At 42.2% G+C, this 21,540-nt stretch overlaps 1 protein-coding gene across 1 annotated transcript in view; it reads right to left on the bottom strand.

Moving 5' to 3' along the window:
- Positions 1-21,540, bottom strand: part of clip2 (CAP-GLY domain containing linker protein 2) — a 74,484-nt gene that overhangs the window by 20,877 nt on the left and 32,067 nt on the right. Inside the window, exons 4-8 of the mRNA XM_084320922.1 lie at positions 19,943-20,067; positions 17,299-17,512; positions 11,848-12,045; positions 8,937-9,040; positions 7,674-7,734 (exon numbers count right to left, since the gene is read on the bottom strand). Coding sequence (XP_084177048.1) covers positions 7,674-7,734; positions 8,937-9,040; positions 11,848-12,045; positions 17,299-17,512; positions 19,943-20,067 — 702 coding nt within the window. The remainder of the gene's footprint in view (positions 1-7,673; positions 7,735-8,936; positions 9,041-11,847; positions 12,046-17,298; positions 17,513-19,942; positions 20,068-21,540) is intronic.

The following is a 21,540-nucleotide window of genomic DNA, read 5'->3' as shown; positions in this document are numbered from 1 at the left end:
CCTCAGAATGCCCTCCAATAGATCAGGAAACATACTGTAGCACAAATGAGCATTACAAAAGAGAGGTGTAACGCTAACGGCCAGAGATGATGTAGTGCCTCTGGAACCACAAGTATCCCTGCTAACCTGGAACCACCAAGATCCAGATAATCAGATCCACCAAGAACCTTCTCTCCTGTGTCTCCCTCTCAGCCTTCCTACTGTCTCAATAAAGAACCTTCTCTCCTGTGTCTCTCCTACTCTGTCTCCCTCTCAGCCTTCCTACTGTCTCAATAAAGAACCTTCTCTCCTGTGTCTCCCCTACTCTGTCTCCCTCTCAGCCTTCCTACTGTCTCAATAAAGAACCTTCTCTCCTGTGTCTCCCCTACTCTGTCTCCCTCTCAGCCTTCCAACTGTCTCAATAAAGAACCTTCTCTCCTGTGTCTCCCCTACTCTGTCTCCCTCTCAGCCTTCCAACTGTCTCAATAAAGAACCTTCTCTCCTGTGTCTCCCCTACTCTGTCTCCCTCTCAGCCTCCCTACTGTCTCAATAAAGAACCTTCTCTCCTGTGTCTCTCCTACTCTGCCTCCACCACCACACAAGGGTTCAATTGGTTCTGAATTAACTATGTATGTTTCATTTAGTATCTAAATAACGATATTATGATTATATTACTGCACTGTAGTACAAGGTGACACACACTCACACATTATGCACATATTCTGTACACACAAAGCGCCTGGGCCCCATGACCCCAACGCTGTCCTCATCTCTCCTGACGCACAACCACACACACAACCACACACACACACACACACACACACACACACACACACACACACACACACACACACACACACAAACTAGCATACACTTAAAAGGCTTAAACGTATCTCACTTAGCATTACTCTTATATCTCACTTAACATTAATCTTATCCCACTTACCATTACTCTTATCTCACTTAGCATTACTCTTTTCTCACTTAACATGACTCTTATCTCACTTAACATTACTCTAATCTCACTTAACATTACTCTTATCTCACTTAACATTACTCTTATCTCACTTAACATTACTCTTAGCTCACTTAACATTACTCTTATCTCACTTAACATTACTCTTAGCTCACTTAACATTACTCCTTTCTCACTTAGCATTACTCTTATCTCAGTCACTTAACATTACTCTTTTCTCACTTAACATTACTCTTATCTCACTTAACATTACTCTTATCTCACTTAACATTACTCTTATCTCACTTAACATTACTCTTTTCTCACTTAGCATTACTCTTATCTCAGTCACTTAACATTACTCTTTTCTCACTTAACATAACTCTGTTCTCAGTCACTTAACATTACTCTTTTATCACTTAACTTTACTCTTTTCTCAGTCACTTAACATTACTCTTTTCTCACTTAGCATTACTCTTATCTCAGTCACTTAACATTACTATTTTCTCACTTAACTTTACTCTTTTCTCAGTTACTTAACATTACTCTTATCTCACTTAACATTACTCTTTTCTCACTTAACATTACTCTAATCTCACTTAACATTACTCTTTTCTCACTTAGCATTACTCATATCTCACTTAACATTACTCTTATCTCACTTAACATTACTCTTTTCTCACTTAACATTACTCTAATCTCACTTAACATTACTCTTTTCTCACTTAGCATTACTCATATCTCACTTAACATTACTCTTATCTCACTTAACATTACTCTTTTCTCACTTAGCATTACTCATATCTCACTTAACATTACTCTAATCTCACTTAACATTACTCTTTTCTCACTTAGCATTACTCATATCTCACTTAACATTACTCTAATCTCACTTAACATTACTCTTTTCTCACTTAGCATTACTCCTTTCTCACTTAGCATTACTCATTTCTCACTTAGCATTACTCTAATCTCACTTAGCATTACTCTTGTCTCACTTAGCATTACTCGTATCTCACTTAACATTACTCTTATCTCACTTAACATTAATCTTTTCTCACTTAGCATTACTATTGACGTTAACATTTTAAAAAGATATTTGTTATCTCCTCATCAGCCCTTAGATGTATATATTACTATACTTAAAACCAGAGGAAAATCTATATTTAACTCATACAATCCTGGGCCCTCATGCATCAACGTGTTCTACGCACAGATCTGTGCGTAACCCGTGCGTACGATCATTTCTAAGCAAAGAGTGGGATTCATCAATTTGAACTTGAACTTGACTTCGTGCGTACATCTACGCACATTTCGGACCTGGCGTACCTCGCGCCCAGTGGTAGAATATATTATTACAACAAGGAAATGAGCTTCTGTGCATAATAACACTGGATGTTCTGTATGAACCGTAGTTCATTATAGTTCATTGTAAGATAGCAACAGTAGTGTAATTATGGTCAAAACCCTATAAATAGCATTTGGAATAATAGATCTTTCTCTCAGAATGAATGCAGCATGTCATATATGTTACGATGAATTGAAAATGGGGGACCCTGATGTAAACAAGACGAAAGTCTTTCTCTGGTCTGCATCCCCTTAACAATTGTATGTATTGAGCTGTACTGTACTGTACCCATTCTGCAATCTGTTAATAAAGTTTTCATTCATTCATTCATTCATGGTTTATATAGCGTTATCGGAATATACGGGGTGTAGGCTACTGACTGACTGCGCTCCGCGTTGCTTGATTGATTGATTGATTGAAAAGTTTATTAACAGATTGCAGAATGGGTACAGTACAGTACAGCTCAGTACATACAATTGTTAATTGGGGATGCAGACCAACTTTCGTCTTGTTTACATCAGGGTCCCCCATTTTCAATTCATCATAAATCATAAAGCTCAACTCGTTATTATTTTGCGCACAGACCGCCGAAACACGGGAACGTTTTGATTATATTTAAAAGGCTTTACGTTAAACGAAACAAGTGGAATTTCGAAGCTGTAAGCAGAATAAGTCATATGAATATAGTGTTCTTCCCCCTTTTTACTGTACAAGAAAGAATAGAAAACGCATTGCAATGACACCATGCAGATAGTGGACAGACTATATGATGGGATTCAAGTTCATGTATTGAAAGGCAGGATACATCATACATGCAGTGAGATTCATTGTTCTATGCTCTCGTATTATATTGTTTATATAGGCTACCCAATACTGACATCAAAATAGATTGTAGTATGCCTCTAGAAATCATATGCAGCAGGTAGAAAATTGACGGGAGATCCATCGCGATTTGGAATAGAATTGAGGAGAACTTTAATCCGTGGGTATTAATCAAACAACACGGGAAAAGGCAGTCATATTCCAGCGCGGTCTTTATTAGCCGACAACAAAATAGATGCCTCTAAAAATCATATAGCCAATCGAACACAACTAATAAAGGCATTCATACAGCACGGTTATAATGACACACAACCAGCGCCAAACAGTGGTCAACGAACGGTCTTTATTAGTATTTTGAGCTGTCCAGGCAGAATTGCAGCAATGGTTTTAGGGAGCCGTTGATATCTGACATCACCGTTTACAAGTCCGCCTTTTATTTATCCCATAAATCATAATACGCGATAGTGTCTTCTTGGTTCGACAGCAGTGAATTCTCCGTGGAGTTTCTCGGAGTCCCGCTCGGGTCGGTCCATTATTTCACATCCCATGGGGGGTGTTTCCTCATTTTCATGACCATATATGGATAATCATGCACGAGCATTGACGGTAGAACAAAGTGGTATTCATCAACACGGAGGACCATAGAGCCTGCGTACGCACGTGTGATGAATGCCGACTTCCCTGTGCGTACGCTAGTTCTACATTCCGTGCTTACGTGTGGAAGTAGGTCAAGTTCAAAGTCCACGTTGATGCATGAGGGCCCAGGTTTGCCACGACTAAACGGGTTTCAGAGCAGCAGTGATAATCATAGTAAAAGCAGAAACATTATTATTATGTTTCTGTTAAAAATAGAACAACTGGAAAATCATTTAATTTCCGAGCCCTGATACAAGAGGTTTGAGCAAGTGCATATTTTTATTTGCGTGAATTATGAGATTGTGAACCAAACCATGGGCAAACAACTTGATAGACTGCAAAACAAAGACAAAAGGCTACAGGCAAAGGGCTGGGCAATATAGCAATACATACCAAATATTGTAATATTGTATTGTGGATTTCCTTTAAAATCTTATATAGAGAATTGTGATACACAATGTTTAAATCAATGCTAAAAGGCTAAACGTACATTATATTTCTCACAAAATGACTTATATTCTGTAATGTTTGAAAATGACTGTTTCACCTGATGATATCACACTTCCCCATTACCATGCTGTTACCAAATATGATAAAACATTGATTGGATTATCCAACATGTTATATTCCATACTGAAGCAGTGATCTACATATATATATATATCGCCCAGCCCTACAGGCAGAGGGCTGACAGCTTTACCCTCTTCCTCTCTAACTCTTTCTGAAAGGCCTCTGCTCTGGATTTTTCAACGAACAGACTGTGCTCAAGCTGTCGGACATGAGCATGCTCCAATTTGGTCTGAGTCTACAGAGAGAGAGAGAGAGAGAGAGAGAGAGAGAGAGAGAGAGAGAGAGAGAGATAGAGAGAGAGAGAGAGAGAGAGAGAGAGAGAGAGAGAGAGAGAGAGAGAGAGAGAGAGACAGGAAGTAGAAGGAGTGGGGGAAAAAAGACAAGACAGACAGGGACAGACTCGTACAGATTGAAGAGAGGTGGGAGGCTGATGAAAGCCTCGACAGATTAAGAGAGAGGTCTAGAGACAGAAAATAGTAAGATAGTTTCTGATAGTAAGATATAGAACAGAGAGACATAATAGTTTCTGATAGTAAGATATAGAACAGAGAGACATATAATAGTTTCTGATAGTAAGATTTAGAACAGAGACAGAATAGTTTCTAATAGTAAAGTATAGAACACAGACATAATTGTTTCTAATAGTAAGATATAGAAGAGAGACAGAATCGTTTCTAATAGTAAGATATAGAACATAGAGACAGACTAGTTTCTAATAGTATGATATAGAACAGAGAGACAGACTAGTTTCTGATAGTATGATATAGAACAGAGAGACATAATTGTTTCTAATAGTAAGATATAGAACAGAGAGACAGAATAGTTTCTAATAGTAAGATATAGAACAGAGACAGAATAGTTTCTGATAGTATGATATAGAACAGAGAGACTTATAGTTTTTGATAGTAAGATATAGACCAGAGAGACATACAATAGTTTCTGATAGTAAGATATAGAACAGAGAGACATAGAATAGTTTCTGATAGTAAGAAATTGTTTCTAATAGTGACTCAGACATGATCTCTAATCGACTATAGGAACGGACTCATGGCGGCTAGGTGGTGTAGTGGTCTAAGGCACTCGCCACCAGTGTGGAGACGCTAGGATTCGCGTGTTCGAATCCAGCTCTCCACATTGTTTTTCAGTTTGGCTGGTCGTCCGCAGTAATACACATTGGCCGTATTACGGGGAGGGAAAACTGAAGGGTGGGGATCGAACGTTGTGAACAAGCGACTCCTACAAGTCGGTTGGTGCGCCTGCGCAGTAGAATCAGGAAGTGTCGGGGGCAGCGTGAGCCTCCCACGCGTTACTCCTCGACACTGAGAGATCGAGCTGCGCAGGTGAAAAGATGCGACTGCTGTTACCTCAAGTACCGGAGGGGACTTGTGCTATGTATGACTTAGTCCACATTGCAGCCGGCTTGTGGGAGGCAAGAAACAGCGTTCGTGACAGGGGAGGGTTGAATTGGATGATACGAAATTGGGATGGGAGAAAAAATATAGAAAAAAATGGGAGAAAAAGTGGATCAAAACAAAAAAAAAAAGGAACGGACTCAGAAAAATCATCTAGCCATACAAGCTACCAACCTATAGACAGGATGTTTATAAACATACCGTGTTCGAGCCATCAGCAATAACCACTGAATCACGTGACTGAGTTGCACCCTACCTGCGCGAGCTACGGCTCTAAAAAAGTACAATGGGGCTCTATGGAGAAACTAAAAGTTGTTTCAAACGAAAACGGCTGTATGTCATTTTGCCAAAAGCAGCATAGATACAATATATGCAAATATATTGTAGTCTGCCCCATTGTTCTGACCAGGATTGCGCTCCTCTTTGCCTACTTGAGGCATACTGCACACTGAGTCTGACGTGGACGAGCAACACGTCTATAGTTTGGCACATTTTTCAAATGCAGATTTTGAGCTTAGATTTTACTTGCAGTTTTTTTTTTTTTACATTAGTACAATTGTTATTACTATCACTATTAGTATTAATCATTATTGTAAAAGCGGATTCAGGTAGATCGATACATAGACAGAGCCATGATACACTGGTAGTATGTTTCTTCCTTGAAATAAAAAAGAAAAAATGGGACTATAGTACACATGTGAAGTTCACAAGCCAGTTCCCCTCTATAAGCCATAACTCGCCGTTCAAATGCCCTATGTTTTTCAATATGGAAATACTAATAAGCCTAAATAAGCATGTCTGACTAGGAAGTTCAAGTTAGGATTCAGAGGCATTTGAATTGTTAGCATTAGTTGTTTAAAAATAAATATCAAATGGTAAGGTGGTGTTGGAGGCAATGAAGTCAAAGTTACCGATATGACATGTACACAGACATCACCACCAAGCAGGATATCAGCATGGTATGGAAGTACACTTTCTTGCCAAAGTCTGCTTTATTATCTTCCCACAGAGCCAAAAGTAGTCATTGTAAATCATTAGATGAGAAAATAATGCAATTATTTCAATGCTAGACACAAATGTTTAGGATGTTTAAAACACAAAGCTGTTCAGCAGCACTGCATGCTAACAGCGTCAAGACAACTATCATCTCAAATACATACACATACAATAGCTATGTAGACACTGTTTAAAAGTTACAGGCCAACCATATGAAACTATTATTTTGTACTGTTTGTAAGGCAACAGGCTAGCCGTATATTAAAGCCTTCTTTAATTCAGTTTCAACCTTACTGATTGATATGTATCTACTGTATGTAGAATTTTACAGATATACACATAATGCATAATGCACAGATAAAATGCATCATAAGACGCACACCAAAGCACAATATAAATTGCATTTCAAATCCTACAAATTATCATACCATGAAAACGTGGTATAATATCATCACTCTAAATTAGTCCAAATTAGAACGCTTCTACAGTGGAGTGAGAAGATAGGTGCATCGCTTAGCTTACTTTTCTTTTTGCATTTGCCATTTACCATTATGCATTGCCATATCCACCATTTAAATCCCCTTCAATGTGAACACATGGTGATAAAATATGCTGTTAATCTTATGTTTGTCACATTCGTCTTCTTCTAAATCCCAAACGTTAAAAAGATGTGAATGCAAATTATTTTGTGCGTATAAAATATTTCAGGGGAATTGCACCACAGTTGACCATATACACATGGCAGCCATTCTGCTCTTATGTCATGCTCAGGTTGGGATTTCTGTTCCCACCTCGGAATAGATAGAATATACGTTATCAGAGTTATGCACTCACTATTGATGTTAAAACAGGTCCTAAATCACAGCTGTTGTTAAGAGTACCTCACATATTGGTGTGGCTTTTGGTTTAGATTATTCCTACCATAGGAAATGATGTAATGTGTGTTGATAAATACCTCCAGGTCTCCTTTATTGATGGACTCCTCTTCTACTCGGAACTGAAGGTCCTCCACTTTCCTGTGAGGACAAAGCGTGACCGTTTCATGTGCCAGAGGAGTGACCGTTTTATGTGTCAGAGGAGTGACACAGAATTAGAAGAACATGTATTAAATATCCCTCCTTCACTCTGAGCTTGAGACTCTACCCTCAGGTTGTAGATTTAGAATACCCCGGTTTCAGTGCAATCGGAGTAAAATCTCCATTGTTCCCTGTGCATCAATAACCCTGCTCAATCTGCACATGTAATCTAGCACTTTAGATATCATTCCCTGTGCTATAACCCTGCTCAATCTGCACATGTAATCTAGCACTTTAAAGGGGAACTATTTTACTATTTCTTTTACTATTTGGGCACTTTTACACAATTCCTGTGAGTCTATGGAACACCTCTGTAATATATATATATTTTGTATTCATTGTTTTGTATTTCTAATCAAGTCCTCAGAAACAGCATTTTTCTACCTCAAGATCTCGAGCCGTTTTGAGCCTGGGCTCCAGGTCCAGGTCCAGCCACTGTGTGCAGCTCATCTTCTATCTCAACATTAACATGCAGCGGTGTCTCTCTGACATCACAAATCATCACATTTTCAAATGACTCAGTTCAGTGAGGGTGAATATTGTGACAGGAGAATTGGAAGAATGCGCCAATATGAGAATTTTGAGACATAGATCATATTAATATAAGTTCACATAGCTAGGAAACAATGCTAAACACTCAAAAAGGCCATTTATAAGATAGTTCCCCTTTAAATATTGATGTTCTGTTGTTTTTTATTATGTGCCCCTGACTGCAAGTAAAGTTTCCCATCTGGGATAATAAAGTTGAACTCACACGTTGACCGATTTGAAAACATTTCAACTGATTTGTGCTCAGCTCAGCTAGTACTTTAAGTGCTGTAAAGGAAATGATAAAATTCCACTGTGGTCAGTACTTTGATCTCGATCTGTGCCTTGAAAAAGATTAAGTAGTCCAAGCTAGGTACCTTGGCTGACTGTCAACCTATCTACCGGGTTGAAGCCAAAGCGGATATAAAATGTGCATGTTGTTGAAGTTATGCACGCACACACACACACACACACACACACACACACACACACACACACACACACACACACACACACACACACACACACACACACACACACACACACACACACACACACACACACTTTGCACATGGAAGTAATAAAGTAGCACAACTGATAAGGTTACTCCCTACCTTTTCTCCTCTTCAAGCTGATTGGCCAGTTCCATTTTGTCTTTCTGGGTGCTGGCCAATAGAGTCGTGACTTGCTGGAGGTTGGTATCATTCTCTGTTACATACTGCAGTCAGAAAGAAGAAAGATGTTTGTATAAAGAACATATCACCACCAAACACATTCAACAACACGTCACTGTTTCAGTGCATCGACCGGTGCATCGACAAGAACTATTTCTATACAAACACTAGTAGTAGTAGTAGTAGTAGTAGTAGTGGTAGTAGTAGTAGTAGTAGTAGTAGTAGTAGTAGTAGTAGTAGTAGTAGTAGTGGTAGTAGTAGTAGTAGTAGTAGTAGTAGTAGTGGTAGTAGTAGTAGTAGTAGTAGTAGTAGTAGTAGTAGTAGTAGTAGTAGTAGTAGTAGTAGTAGTAGTAGTAGTAGTAGTAGTAGTAGTTGTAGTAGTTTGATTGAAATTGATTGATTGAAAAGTTTATTAACAGATTGCAGAATGGGTACAGTACAGTACAGCTCAATACATACAATTGTTAAGGGGATGCAGACCAGAGAAAGACTTTCGTCTTGTTTACATCAGGGTCCCCCATTTTCAATTCATCATATGACACACACGACATACTGATAGACAGTACTGCTACATCTATACATTTATGACACACCAGATTTGCAAATACAGTACTGTTTGTGATACAAAAAGTGTCCAGAAAAAGAGTGTATATACATTTGACATAGAAACTGTACATTGGAGGAGGTTGGGTAGGTGGGGTGGGGTTGGGTGGGTGGGGCTGTACATTGGAGGTGGGGGGGGGGTGGTAGGGGGGGGGGGGGCACTGTACATTGGAATACTGACAAAGCCATACTTGGTCTTTACTGTACAACTGGGTTAGGACATTTGTAGGGGCAAGTTTCGAATTGCAGTCTCCCGTAGGTGTTCTTTGAGAGTGTTTTTGAAAGTGGGTAGTAGTTTGTTTTGAGATGTTTGTAATTTGGTTTTTAGTGCCTTTGAGGTGCTTTGGTACCATGAGGTGCAAGCATAGTCGTAGTACCCTTGAATGAGTGCTCCTGCCAGAGTCTTCAGGGTATTCTTGTTTACCAGATAGGAGATCCGGTACAAGAATCGAGTTCGTTGGTTGACTTTTTTTATTACATTGGATGCCATTTTGTCACAGGAAAGATTAGCCTCTAGGATGAAACCCAGGTAGGTAATTTTATCTTTCCTTGTGACAATATTGTCACCCACTGTAACTGAGAAGCCGTCGGTCTTGCTGAGTTTGTTATTTTAACCGAAGAGAATGCACTCTGTTTTGCCCATGTGTAATGATAGTTTGTTGTCGGCGAGCTAGGGCTGGGCGATATGGAAAAAAATCATATCGCGATAACGATATGATAATGTTATCATATTTCTCGATATCGATAATTATCGAATTGTTATAAGTATACTTATTTTGCAGCAATTCTTTGTCATTGCCGCCATCTTTAGTGTTACATCCCCTCACACTCCAGTTCTCAGGCTGCAGCTGGTTTAAAAGCTAAAGTAAACTGGCTTCTCTGCTGGCTGTGGCTCCAGGGGAGTTGAACAGTTCTGGCTCTGCTAGTTTATTTTCGATCTTTTGCCGCTTTTTTGGTGGACAAACCACCGCACATGTGCACCGTGACTCGTGACTGGAGTCTAGTTCTGCTAGCACACATAGCCTACTGTGTACAGACGGTTTCAAACTGTATTTTAAATTAGAAAGCAAACAAAATAAATGGACAAGAGAAAAATAAATCTCAATTTGGTCAGTATTGTCATTTGGACAAGCAAAGCCATTACTTTAAGTTGCAGGCAAGAAAGACAAGTCTGTCCACTGTCTCTGGTTTTAAAACTGCCCTGTTGCAGGTAAAAAAAAAAAAAAAAAAAGGAGATATTAAAAAAAAGAAAAAAAGAAAACGATTTTCAGATTCTTTTTTTATTTCGATATTCGATATAGATTATTAAAATATATCGCGATATTTATCGTTATCGTTATATCGCCCAGCCCTACGGCGAGCCATATGCAGATTTTGCCTAGTTCCGAGCTGAGGGTTTTTTCAACCTGTAACTTGTTCTTGTCAGAGACCAGCAGGGCTGAGTCGTCCGCAAACAGGAACAAGGTGCAGTCACAAGCTGACGACATGTTATTTGCATAAATTAGGAACAGTAGCGGACCTAGTATGCTTCCTTGTGGAACACCACAGTTCACTGTGAGGGGGGGGGGGGGGGGGGGGGGGTAGAGTACCGTTTACCTCCACCATCTGTTCTCTCCCCTCCAGGTAGGATTGTATCCAGCTCACTGATAAACTATCAAAACCAATTGCTTTTAGCTTTTCAATCAGAATGGTGTGATTGACAGTGTCGAAGGTAGTAGTAGTAGTAGTAGTAATAGTAGTAGTAGTAGTAATAGTAATAGTAATAGTAATAGTAATAGTAGCAGCAGCAGCAGCAGCAGCAGCAGTAGCAGTAGTAGTAGTAGTAGTAGTAGTAGTAGTAGTAGTAGTAGTAGTAGTAGTAGTAGTAGTAGTAGTAGTAGTAGTAGTAGTAGTAGCAGTAGTAGTAGTAGTAATAGTAGTAGTGGTAGTAATAGTAGTAGTAGCAGTAGTAGTAGCAGTAGCAGTAGTAGTAATAGTAGTAGTGGTAGTAATAGTAGTAGTAGTAGTAGTAGTAGTAGTAGTAGTAGTAGTAGTAGTAGTAGTAGTAGTAGTAGTAGTAGTAGTAGTAGTAATAGTAGTAGTAGTAGTAGTAGTAGTAGTAGTAGTAGTAGTAGTAGTAGTAGTAGTAGTAGTAGTAGTAGTAGTAGTAGTAGTAGTAGTAATAGTAGTAGTAGTAGTAGTAGTAGTAGTAGTAGTAGTAGTAGTAGTAGTAGTAGTAGTAGTAGTAGTAGTAGTAGTAGTATAATACCTGCATGTGCTGTGTCTTGAGGACGTTGATCTCCTTCTCCACCTCACAGATGCGGCTGGTGGCCTTGGCCACCTCTGCTCTCTCCAGATCTCGCTCCGCTAACAGCTGCTCAATGTGCTGCTGCTTCTCCTTCAGGGCCTCCTGCAGAGCCGTGGTGCCAGAGATCTTGCGGGCGTAGCGGGATGATGTCTCTGTCAACTGTGAGAGGTGGAGGAGGAGGGACAGATTGTGAAATGAGGAAGAAGGGATCAAGGGATGAAGGGATGAACGATGAAGGGGAAGTGGGGGCGGGGGGGAATGAGAGGTTAAGAGGGTGGAGCGAGAGAGAGAGAGGGAGAGAGAGACAGACAGAGACAGAGGGAGTCAGAGAGAGAGAGAGAGACAGACAGAGACAGAGGGAGTCAGAGAGAGAGAGAGAGAGAGAGAGAGAAGGGGTCATGTTCCGTGTTCGCTATCATGCCTTTCATTCTTGGAGCTTTGTCTGTTATTCTCAGCGTGTTGGGAGGCTGACTGCGCACCGCTGCACACACAGGTACCAAGGCGTTTCACTTTCACTCTCTGTTGCCAGATTGTGCCGGAATAATTGCGCGTAGTGTATGAAGGAGATCAGATGTCTCTCAGTGCATTCTGGCAACATAAATCCCCCATAGATTTAGGTCGTGTCACTATGGTATATACAACTCAATTACATTACTGTGAGATGAGCACAGTGGGGGGAGAAAGGATAAAAAAGCAGGCAGGTGTGAAGCCACTCTCTGCTGACACAGTAACATACAGGCGCAGCTCAATAAATTAGAATATCTTGGAATAGGGCGGTTAGGTGGCCGAGCGGAGATTGCGTTCGTCACCAGCCCCGGAGCTGTGAGCTCGATTCGCCTGTTCGAATCCAGCTCACAGCTCCGGGGTTGTCACCAGCTTGGCTGGCCGTCTGCACTGATACAATTGGCTTTATCAGAGGGTGGGAGAAGCTGGCGGGGTGGGTCCGGGTCGTTGTAAACAGCGACTCCTACAGTTCGGTCGGGGCGCCTGCTAAGCGCGGATTGGACGTGAGGGGGATAGTGTGGTCCTCCCACACGCTACGCCCTCTCAATGAGAATCCGCGCTGCCAGGTGAAAAGAAGCGGTGATTGGCTGGACGTGTGTCGGAGGAAGCACGTGGTAGCCTCCACTCTCCCAGATGATCTGACTGTGGGGGGTAAGTGCGCAGCGATCAGGAAGGGACTGGGAATTGGCATACGACTAACATTGGGATGGGAGAAAATCGGAGGAAAAATGGAGAAAAAAAAAAAAAAAAAAAAAAAAAATATCTTGGAATATTCAAAAAGCGAAACTCTATTATATTATAGATTCATTACACACAAAGTGAAAAATGTCAAGCCTTTATTTGTTTTAATCTTGAGGCTTACAGCCCAAAATTCAGTATCTGAGAACGTTTGAATATTACATAAGACCAAAAAAATAAATAAAAAGTAAATGTAATATAGAAATGTCGGCCTTCTGAAAAGTATGTCCATGTATGCTCACTCAGTACTTGGTTGGGGGTCCTTTTGCACAAATTACTGCATCAATAGGCCTACAGCGAAATATATTGACTTCTCCACAATATTCTAATTTATTGAGCTGCACCTTAGAGCCATATGAAATCCGCGTTCACGGAATCGCGGACGGAATCGCGGAATTTGAGCAATAAAAATGGAATCAACTGTAAAAAAATATATATATATATTATATATTTTTTTATTTTTTTTATGTTGTGGGACTTGTACAGCACTTTGTTCAACTTTGTCAGTGCTGTAAAGTTTAAACCTTTTTAAATCACACTTTGCTTTCATGAAATATTGTAAGCCGTCATTTGAGGCTTTATAAAAGCAGCACAATGAACACAAATCTGTCAGTGCCGAGTCCGACCTCATCTTAAATAACAAACAGCATTGCTTGTTGTAGTTAACAAAGAGAGGCAGAGTTGATTTAGCAAAAAAAAATATATATATATATCATTTCTTTTATTTTTTATTTTTTATAATCGAATTTTATTTTCATATTCGAATCCCATGCCCATCTAACAAAGCTTCGAAGCTTCAAAGTATTTACTTACTTAGGCCCATCGCTCCCAATGGAGCATAGGCCATCTACGACTTTTCTCCATCCAACACGGCTTTGGGCTGTCCTTTCTGCCTCCCCCCAGGTAGTTCCTTGTCTCTTGAGCTCCGCCTCAGTGTCCCGCCTCCAGGTGTTCTTAGGCCGCCCTCTCTTCCGCTTCCCCTGGGGATTCCAAGTCAGGGCCTGGCGTGTAGTACTGGTAGCCGGTTTCCTCAAAGTGTGGCCTATCCATCCCCACTTTCGTCTCAGGATCTGCTTCTCCACTGGTTCCTGTCTTCCTTTCAGCCATAGTTCCTCATTCTTGATTTTGTTTGGCCACCGGATCCCAAAGATGCGTTTCAGACAGCCGTTTATAAAGGTTTGTATCTTCTGCAATGTTCTTTTCGTCATTCTCCAAGTCTCTGAACCGTAGAGAAGGACAGATTTGACATTTGAATTGAAGAGCCGCACTTTGGTTGTCATGGCGATGTCCTTGGAGGACCAGATGTTCTTCAGAATGATGAATGCTGCTCTGGCTTTGCCTACTCTTGCTGTGACGTCGCCATCTGTGCCGCCCTTCTTATCCAAGATACTGCCTAGGTAAGTGAAGGAGTTGACTTCCTGTATGGATTCATCACCTACTGTGACTGTGTTGTTGGTAGAGGTGTTGATCATCATTAGGTTGGTTTTCTTCCTGTTTATTCTCAACCCAGTCTCAAGGGATGTAGTTGCCAGCTTGGTTGTCTTGTCCTGCATCTGGTTGTAGTTGTGTGACAGGAGAGCCAGGTCATCAGCAAAGTCGAGGTCATCCAGTTGTGTCCATAGGGTCCACTGTATGCCGTTTTTATTTCCTTTTGTGGTGGTCTTCATAATCCAGTCTATGACTAGAAGGAATAGAAAGGGCGATAGGAGGCATCCCTGACGCACACCGGTCTTGACCTCAAAACTCTCTGACAGTTGGCCTGCATGTAAAACTTTGCATGATGTTCCTTGATAGGTGTTTTGAATCAGAGTGATGATTTTCTTTGGGATACCATAATGCCTCAGCAGTTTCCACAGAGTCTCTCTATCCACACTGTCAAAGGCTTTTTCATAGTCTATGAAGTTTATGTATAATGGAGAGTTCCATTCGATGGATTGCTCTATAATGATGCGCAGGGTGGCGATCTGGTCCGTGCAAGATCTGTTGCTCCGGAAGCCTGCCTGCTGGTCTCGAAGCATGGGATCCACAGCAACACTCATTCTGTCCAGTATAATTCTGTTGAGTACTTTTCCCGGTACTGATAGAAGCATTATTCCTCTGTAGTTGTTGCAGTTGGTAAGATCTCCCTTTTTTGGTAGCTTGATGATGATTCCATCTTTCCATTCTTCTGGAATCTTTTCTTCCTCCCAGATCTTGGTGAAGAGGCTATGAAGCATATCTACCGCAGTCTTCAAGTCGGCCTTGATGGCTTCTGCTGGTATTTCATCTGGTCCTGCAGATTTTCCGTCCTTTGTTGAGATAATAGCTTTTTTGATCTCTGCTTTGCTGGGTTTATCACAGTTTATTGGAAGCGTTCTCTCCGCTGGTGTAATGTCCGCTGGCTCTGTCGGGGCTGGTTGGTTCAGTAGTTCTTTGAAATGTTCAGCCCATCTTCTCCGTTGGTCCTCTGTTGTTATAAGTGGGTTTCCCTGTTTGTCTTTTACCGGTTTGTCCGTTTGTTGGAACTTGCCTGCTAACTTCCTAGTGATCATATAGAGGTCTTTCATGTTGCCTTGCCCTGCCGCTGTTTCTGCTTGTTTGGCTAAGTTGTCTATGTGATCTCTTTTATCCTTCTTAATGCTACTCTTCACCTCCTTATTGGCTTGGGTGTATTCTTCCTGTGCCTTTGCTTTTGCTGATCTTGTTTTGCTTGTGTTCAGTATCTCTTTCCTCTCCTTTCTTTCTTTCAGTTTCTGGAGTGTTTCCATTGAGACCCATTCCTTGTGTTTTGTCTTCTTCTTTCCCAATATTTCTTTGCAGGTGTCCAGCCACAACGTCTTTGTGTGCTGCCATTGAGTTTCTATGTCCACATCTGTGTCTTCATCCTGTTCCTGTAGTTGCTGGTACCTGTTGGTAAGGCTGATCTGGAATCTACTCTGTATTTCTTTGTTCCTAAGAAGTCCAACGTCATATCTGGTTCTTGCGCCGGTGGTTGTGGCATACTTCTTCAGACGTAGTTTTATGATCGTCAGCACAAGATGATGGTCTGATGCCACGTCTGCCCCTCTCTTGACTCGTACATCTTGCCATGACCTCCTGAACTTTCTGTTGATGCATATGTGGTCTATTTGATTCTCCGTAACTTGATCTGGAGATCTCCATGTGGCCTTGTGGATACGTTTGTGGGGGAAGATGCTGCCTCCTATTACCAGTTGGTTGAGGGAGCACAGGTCTGCAAACCTTTCTCCATTTTCATTCATCTGCCCCAATCCATGTACGCCCATGATGTCTTCGTAGCCTATGTTGTTGGCTCCTATCTTGGCGTTGAAATCACCCATGAGGATGGTGATATCTTTTTCTCTCCGTCTGTCCAGTACAGCCTGCAGTTGTTCATAGAAATTGTCTTTCTTCTCGTCTTCGGTGTCGTTTGTCGGCGCGTAGCACTGAATGATGGATAGTCTGATGTTGTCCTTCTTAGTGGTGAACTTGGCGGTGATGATTCGTGGGTTCACCGGTTCCCAACCAATGAGAGAGCGCTGTGCCTCCGGAGCCAGCATCAGGGCCACCCCTTCCGTGTGTGGGGCGCCTTCTTCTGTATGACCGGAGTAGAGCACCATCTCCCCAGATGCCAATCTCAGTTGTCCTGCTTGTAGCCACCTTGTCTCACACAAGCCAAGGAGAGAAATGTTGTAGTTCCTCATCTCCTGTGCTACCTGGACTGTCTTCCCTGGTTCGTACATCGTCCTGATGTTCCATGTGGCAATTCTGGTGGTTTTCCTGGGGGTTAAGAGGGGAGTCGGCCTTACAGCTTCCTTTCGGCTTTCACTGCACGGCGTCATGCGCCTCCTGTGTGGGAGCCCTTCTTTTCCCAGGTCGAGTTGGTTTTGAATTATCGTAGATGCTTTAGTAACGTGCTTTTTTTCCAGGTAGGGTTGTTGGCCCTACGCAAACCCATTTAACCTCTGGGGGAGGGTTTTGGAGTTCAAAGTATTTAAGACAGCCCTATTAAATGGACTGTTATATCTTATTAAATTGTGGACATTTATTCATTCCCACTTATTAGACACTATTTCTGATGGTAAAATGAGTGTACAAAACAAAATACAGAATTCTGAAATATTATTTGGAATTTGGAAAAAAATCCCCCTCCGTCCGCTCAGTGCATCTCTCTCTCCGTGTCTAAGGTCTCACCAATCCACTGCGGCTGGGCCGCCCCCCCACAGAGGAGGCCACGGAGCTGACGGAGCTGATGGAGGAGCTACTGGGGCTGTGGGCCAGAGACGACACCCCCATGGCCATGCGCTTGCTCTTCTTAGCCTTGGCCGGGCTGGTGGAGGGGAAGCCGATCCGGATCACCTTGTGGATGGGGGCAAACAGGCCAAACTTGGGCATGCACTGGAAGTACCTATGGAGAGAGAGGGGGAGAGAGAGAGAGAGAGAGAGAGATGGGGAGAGAGAGAGGGGGGAGAGAGAGAGAGAGAGAGAGAGAGGGGGAGAGAGAGAGGGAGCGAGAGAGAGGGGAGAGAGAGAGAGAGAGAGAGAGAGAGAGAGAGAGAGAGAGAGAGAGAGAGAGAGAGAGATGGGGGGGGAGAGAGAGAGGGGGGGAGAGAGAGAGAGAGAGTGAGAGAGAGAGAGAAAGCGAGAGAGAGAGAGAGAGAGAGAGAGCGAGAGAGAGAGAGAGCGAAAGAAGGTTAAGAGTTTGTCTTTAAGGATCTGTTTAAAGTCCCTTTGTGTTCGAGGATAATTACAGTTATGTTCAAACGAGACACTTTTTTTTTTTTTACCATTATCTGGCATCATATACCAATTGATTCTGAACAAAACCTTGTCAACTGGACCACTGGGTTCCGCTGGGCGCTCCAGTTAGGCTCTACTCCAACCTCCTTGAAAGCAGCCAAATATGTCTTTCTTGAAGACTAAATTGTTATTTTCTCTAAGCGATTCTAAGGGGAGATATGTGCTGTTTTCTGGCGGCCAAGTTGTCCCAAGAACTGATAGAAACCAGTTGGAACAGACCTCTCACGTGTCATAATTCCTCTGCCCAAATAAGGGAGGGTGGCTCCCTCCGTCTCCCACCATGTGGTCAAAATGAATGGGTTATTAAACTAGCTTTGTCTGTGCTTCACACGTGCTTTACCTTGAATTAAAAAAAAGTTTGCCTTTATATTATACCAGGGTAGGTTCTCTGAGCAACTCCACTGGAGCAGTTGGGGGTTAAGTGCCTTGCTCATGGGCACTTCAGTGGTTGTTATTGACTTCCCTGCCGATCCGGGGGATCGAACCGGCGACAAACCTGCTTCTCTAACCTTTAGGCCACCGCTGGCCCTGAATGAGGTCTTCTAATATCGATTTCTCTCTTTGATAAGGCAAGAGTTTGGGAATTTCAAAAGAGTCAATAAAAAAAAAGAAGAAGGAAAAGCTACTAGCCACAACAAAACAAGCTTAGCATTGCGGCACGGGTCCCCCGACGTCACCAGATTCAGTGCATTCTCGTTGTGGGGGGCATAATGAAAATGCAACATCCGCTCGTTTAGGGTTAGCTATGTGGCTCTTAAACATAGGCTAGTCAGCGAAACATATAATCCTCCTTTGAAACATTACTTTATCTCTCACAAATGCATTGTAAAGGACACAATCATCAGCAAATGGGAATGGAAAACGCTGTTAATTTTTTTGTTTCAAATAAAAAAAGAACACTTGGGAGGTCTACACCTCAACATCTCTGACTGTGTCTGCGTGGGTGTGTTTATCTACTGTATCTCATTCTGAGAGAGAGAACAACAACACAGAGAGGGAACCATGAGTGGACTATGGTGTGAGAGAGTGTGTAACACACAGCGTTACTTTCAAACACTGAATAGTTTGACACAGGGCAATGTTAGTGTAAACTATTCAGGAGTTGTTCCTACATGAAACTGCCCACAGTAAGGTCTGTGGATTATCTTGATTACAGAGTCATGATTCCTGGAAAGAGACGTTTCCTTTGAATTTTCCAAATGTATTTGCCCTGGCATATAGTGAGTTTAGGCGGGGTGGGGGTGGGGGGGTAACTGTACATTGGATTATCGACGAAACCTTACTTGGTCCCAAGAAGAGGGTCTCGTGTATTATTGGGTTTAATAGGACATTTATTGTACATTGAAGGGGCCAGTTTCGAATTGCAGTCTCTCGTTGGTGGTCTTTGAGAGTGGTTCAGTTATACCCTCTGTAACCTACCCTCTCTATAAAGCCAGAGGTTCATACCCCAACAATGGCAGCTGCATGATGAACTAGACGTTGCTTTTCTATCAGTGAAGTGTGTTTCCTGGAGAGAAAGTCTGAGGGTTGTGAGAAGATTGAGGGGGGGGGGGGGGGGGGGGGGGTGAAAGAGGAAAAGGCTTGAAGCAGAACAAACAGGAAATGGGAAAGAATGTTTGTGTGAGTGACTCAGTGTGTGTGTGTGTGTGTGGGTGGTGTGTGTGTGTGTGTGTGTGTGTGTGGGTGGTGTGTGTGTGTGTGTGTGTGTGTGCATGTCTGAATGTGTGTGTGTCTGAATGTGTCTGTATGTATGTGTAGGTATCTGAATGTATATATATATGTGTTTGTCTGAAGGTATATGTGTGTGTGTGCATGTCTGAATGTATGCATGTTTGTTTGAATGCATGTGTGTGTGTGTGTGTGTGTCTCAATGTGTATACGTGTGTCTGAATGTATGTGTGTTTGTTTGAATGCATGTGTGTTTGTTTGTTTGAATGTATGTGTACATTTGTATTAATGTGTGTGTGTGTGTCTCAATGTGTATGCGCGTGTGTGTGTATGTGTGTGTGTGTGTGTTGCGTGTGCATGCACACAGTACCTGGTTCCTGCCACTGCACCATCGTTCTTCCCCAGGGGTTCGTCCAGCTCCACCCCGCACCAATCGCCCTTGGCAAAGTCAGTCTCCCCCATGTAGCGCACCGCCCCCATCTTGGTGCCCCCAACCTGGCAACACAGAGGAACCAATGAGCGACCGATCGCTGCCATGATGCCTCCCTGGTGACCCCCGTAATATAGACACATTCAGAGAGGACGTTGAAACGCGTTAATTATTTATTCTTGTTTTGATTTGCTTCTTTTGCGTGTGTTCTCGTTTTTAGCCATTTGGGTTCTAATTACATATGATATAATCAGAAACAACATTTTATTTAAAACATATCATTTGTTTTTCACAACTAAAATTGGATTCAGGACTATCTGAGGAGGGAGCACACAAATGCTGGCTGTACACTAGACGATTAGGTAGGCTTCTAATCAGAGTAGGTAGGCTTCTAATCAGAGTAGGTAGGCTTCTAATCAGAGTAGGTAGGCTTCTAATCAGAGTAGGTAGGCTTCTAATCAGAGTAGGTAGGCTATAGCCCCTATCATATAGGACAGGGGTTCCCAAAGTTTTCAGGCCGCGACCCCCGAAATAACGGTGTCAGGGAGCCGCGACCCCCACAATTTTTTTTTATCCACTTTTTCTCCCATTTTCTATATTTTCTCCCATCCCAATTTCGTATCATCCAATTCAACCCTCCCCTGTCACGAACGCTGTTTCTTGCCTCCCACAAGCCGGCTGCAATGTGGACTAAGTCATACATAGCACAAGTCCCCTCCGGTACTTGAGGTAACAGCAGTCGCATCTTTTCACCTACGCAGCTCGATCTCTCAGTGGCGAGGAGTAACGCGTGGGAGGCTCACGCTGCCCCCGACACTTCCTGATTCTACTGCGCAGGCGCACCAACCGACCTGTAGGAGTCGCTGTCCACAACGCCCGATCCCCACCCATCAGTTTCCCACCCCCTAATACGGCCAATGTGTATTAGTACGGACGACCAGCTAAACTGAAAGCAAATGTGGAGCGCTGGGCTTGAACTGACGAGCCCAGCGTCTCCAGCATTTCATGGCGAGCGCCTTGCCCACTACGCCACGTAGCCGCCACCCGCGACCCCCACTATTATAGGAGAAAATAAAATAAAAAATTAGCATTTATTTTTTATAAATGGAAATGTATGGTTGACGTTCAAACGCACACACACTAATAAGCATTGGAGGCTTTTAACCAGGGCCAGACTGGGGAAATCATTCAGGCCAGGAAATATAGTGCAAAATATAGCCCCAGTCAGGCCACTTTTTAAGCAGGGTCCCCCACCAGGAAATTTTTTGTTACAAAGACTTCATTTCCTGCATTCTGGTGCAGGAATTTTTTTTTATTTGTACCCTTTAAATGCCAATGTTTGTGATGGTATCACAAATTATTGTTAAAAAATAGGCTAGCATAATGATTAGCAACAACACTGATTTTGATGGATTTTCTGTTTTTTTCTAATGTTAGATTGAAAGAAATACAATATTTTATTCAACTTCAGCCCTGATCATAACACCACATATTCCAACAATCACATGCGGCTCCCGTTGTGTGTGTGTGAGAGAGCA

The sequence above is a fragment of the Notolepis coatsorum genome (genome assembly GCF_963971535.1).
Source record: "Notolepis coatsorum genome assembly, chromosome: 8".
NCBI classification, from domain to species: Eukaryota; Metazoa; Chordata; class Actinopteri; order Aulopiformes; family Paralepididae; genus Notolepis; species Notolepis coatsorum.
Note: the sequence above shows the minus strand (reverse complement) of the source record. Positions and strands in the feature narration are given on the sequence as shown.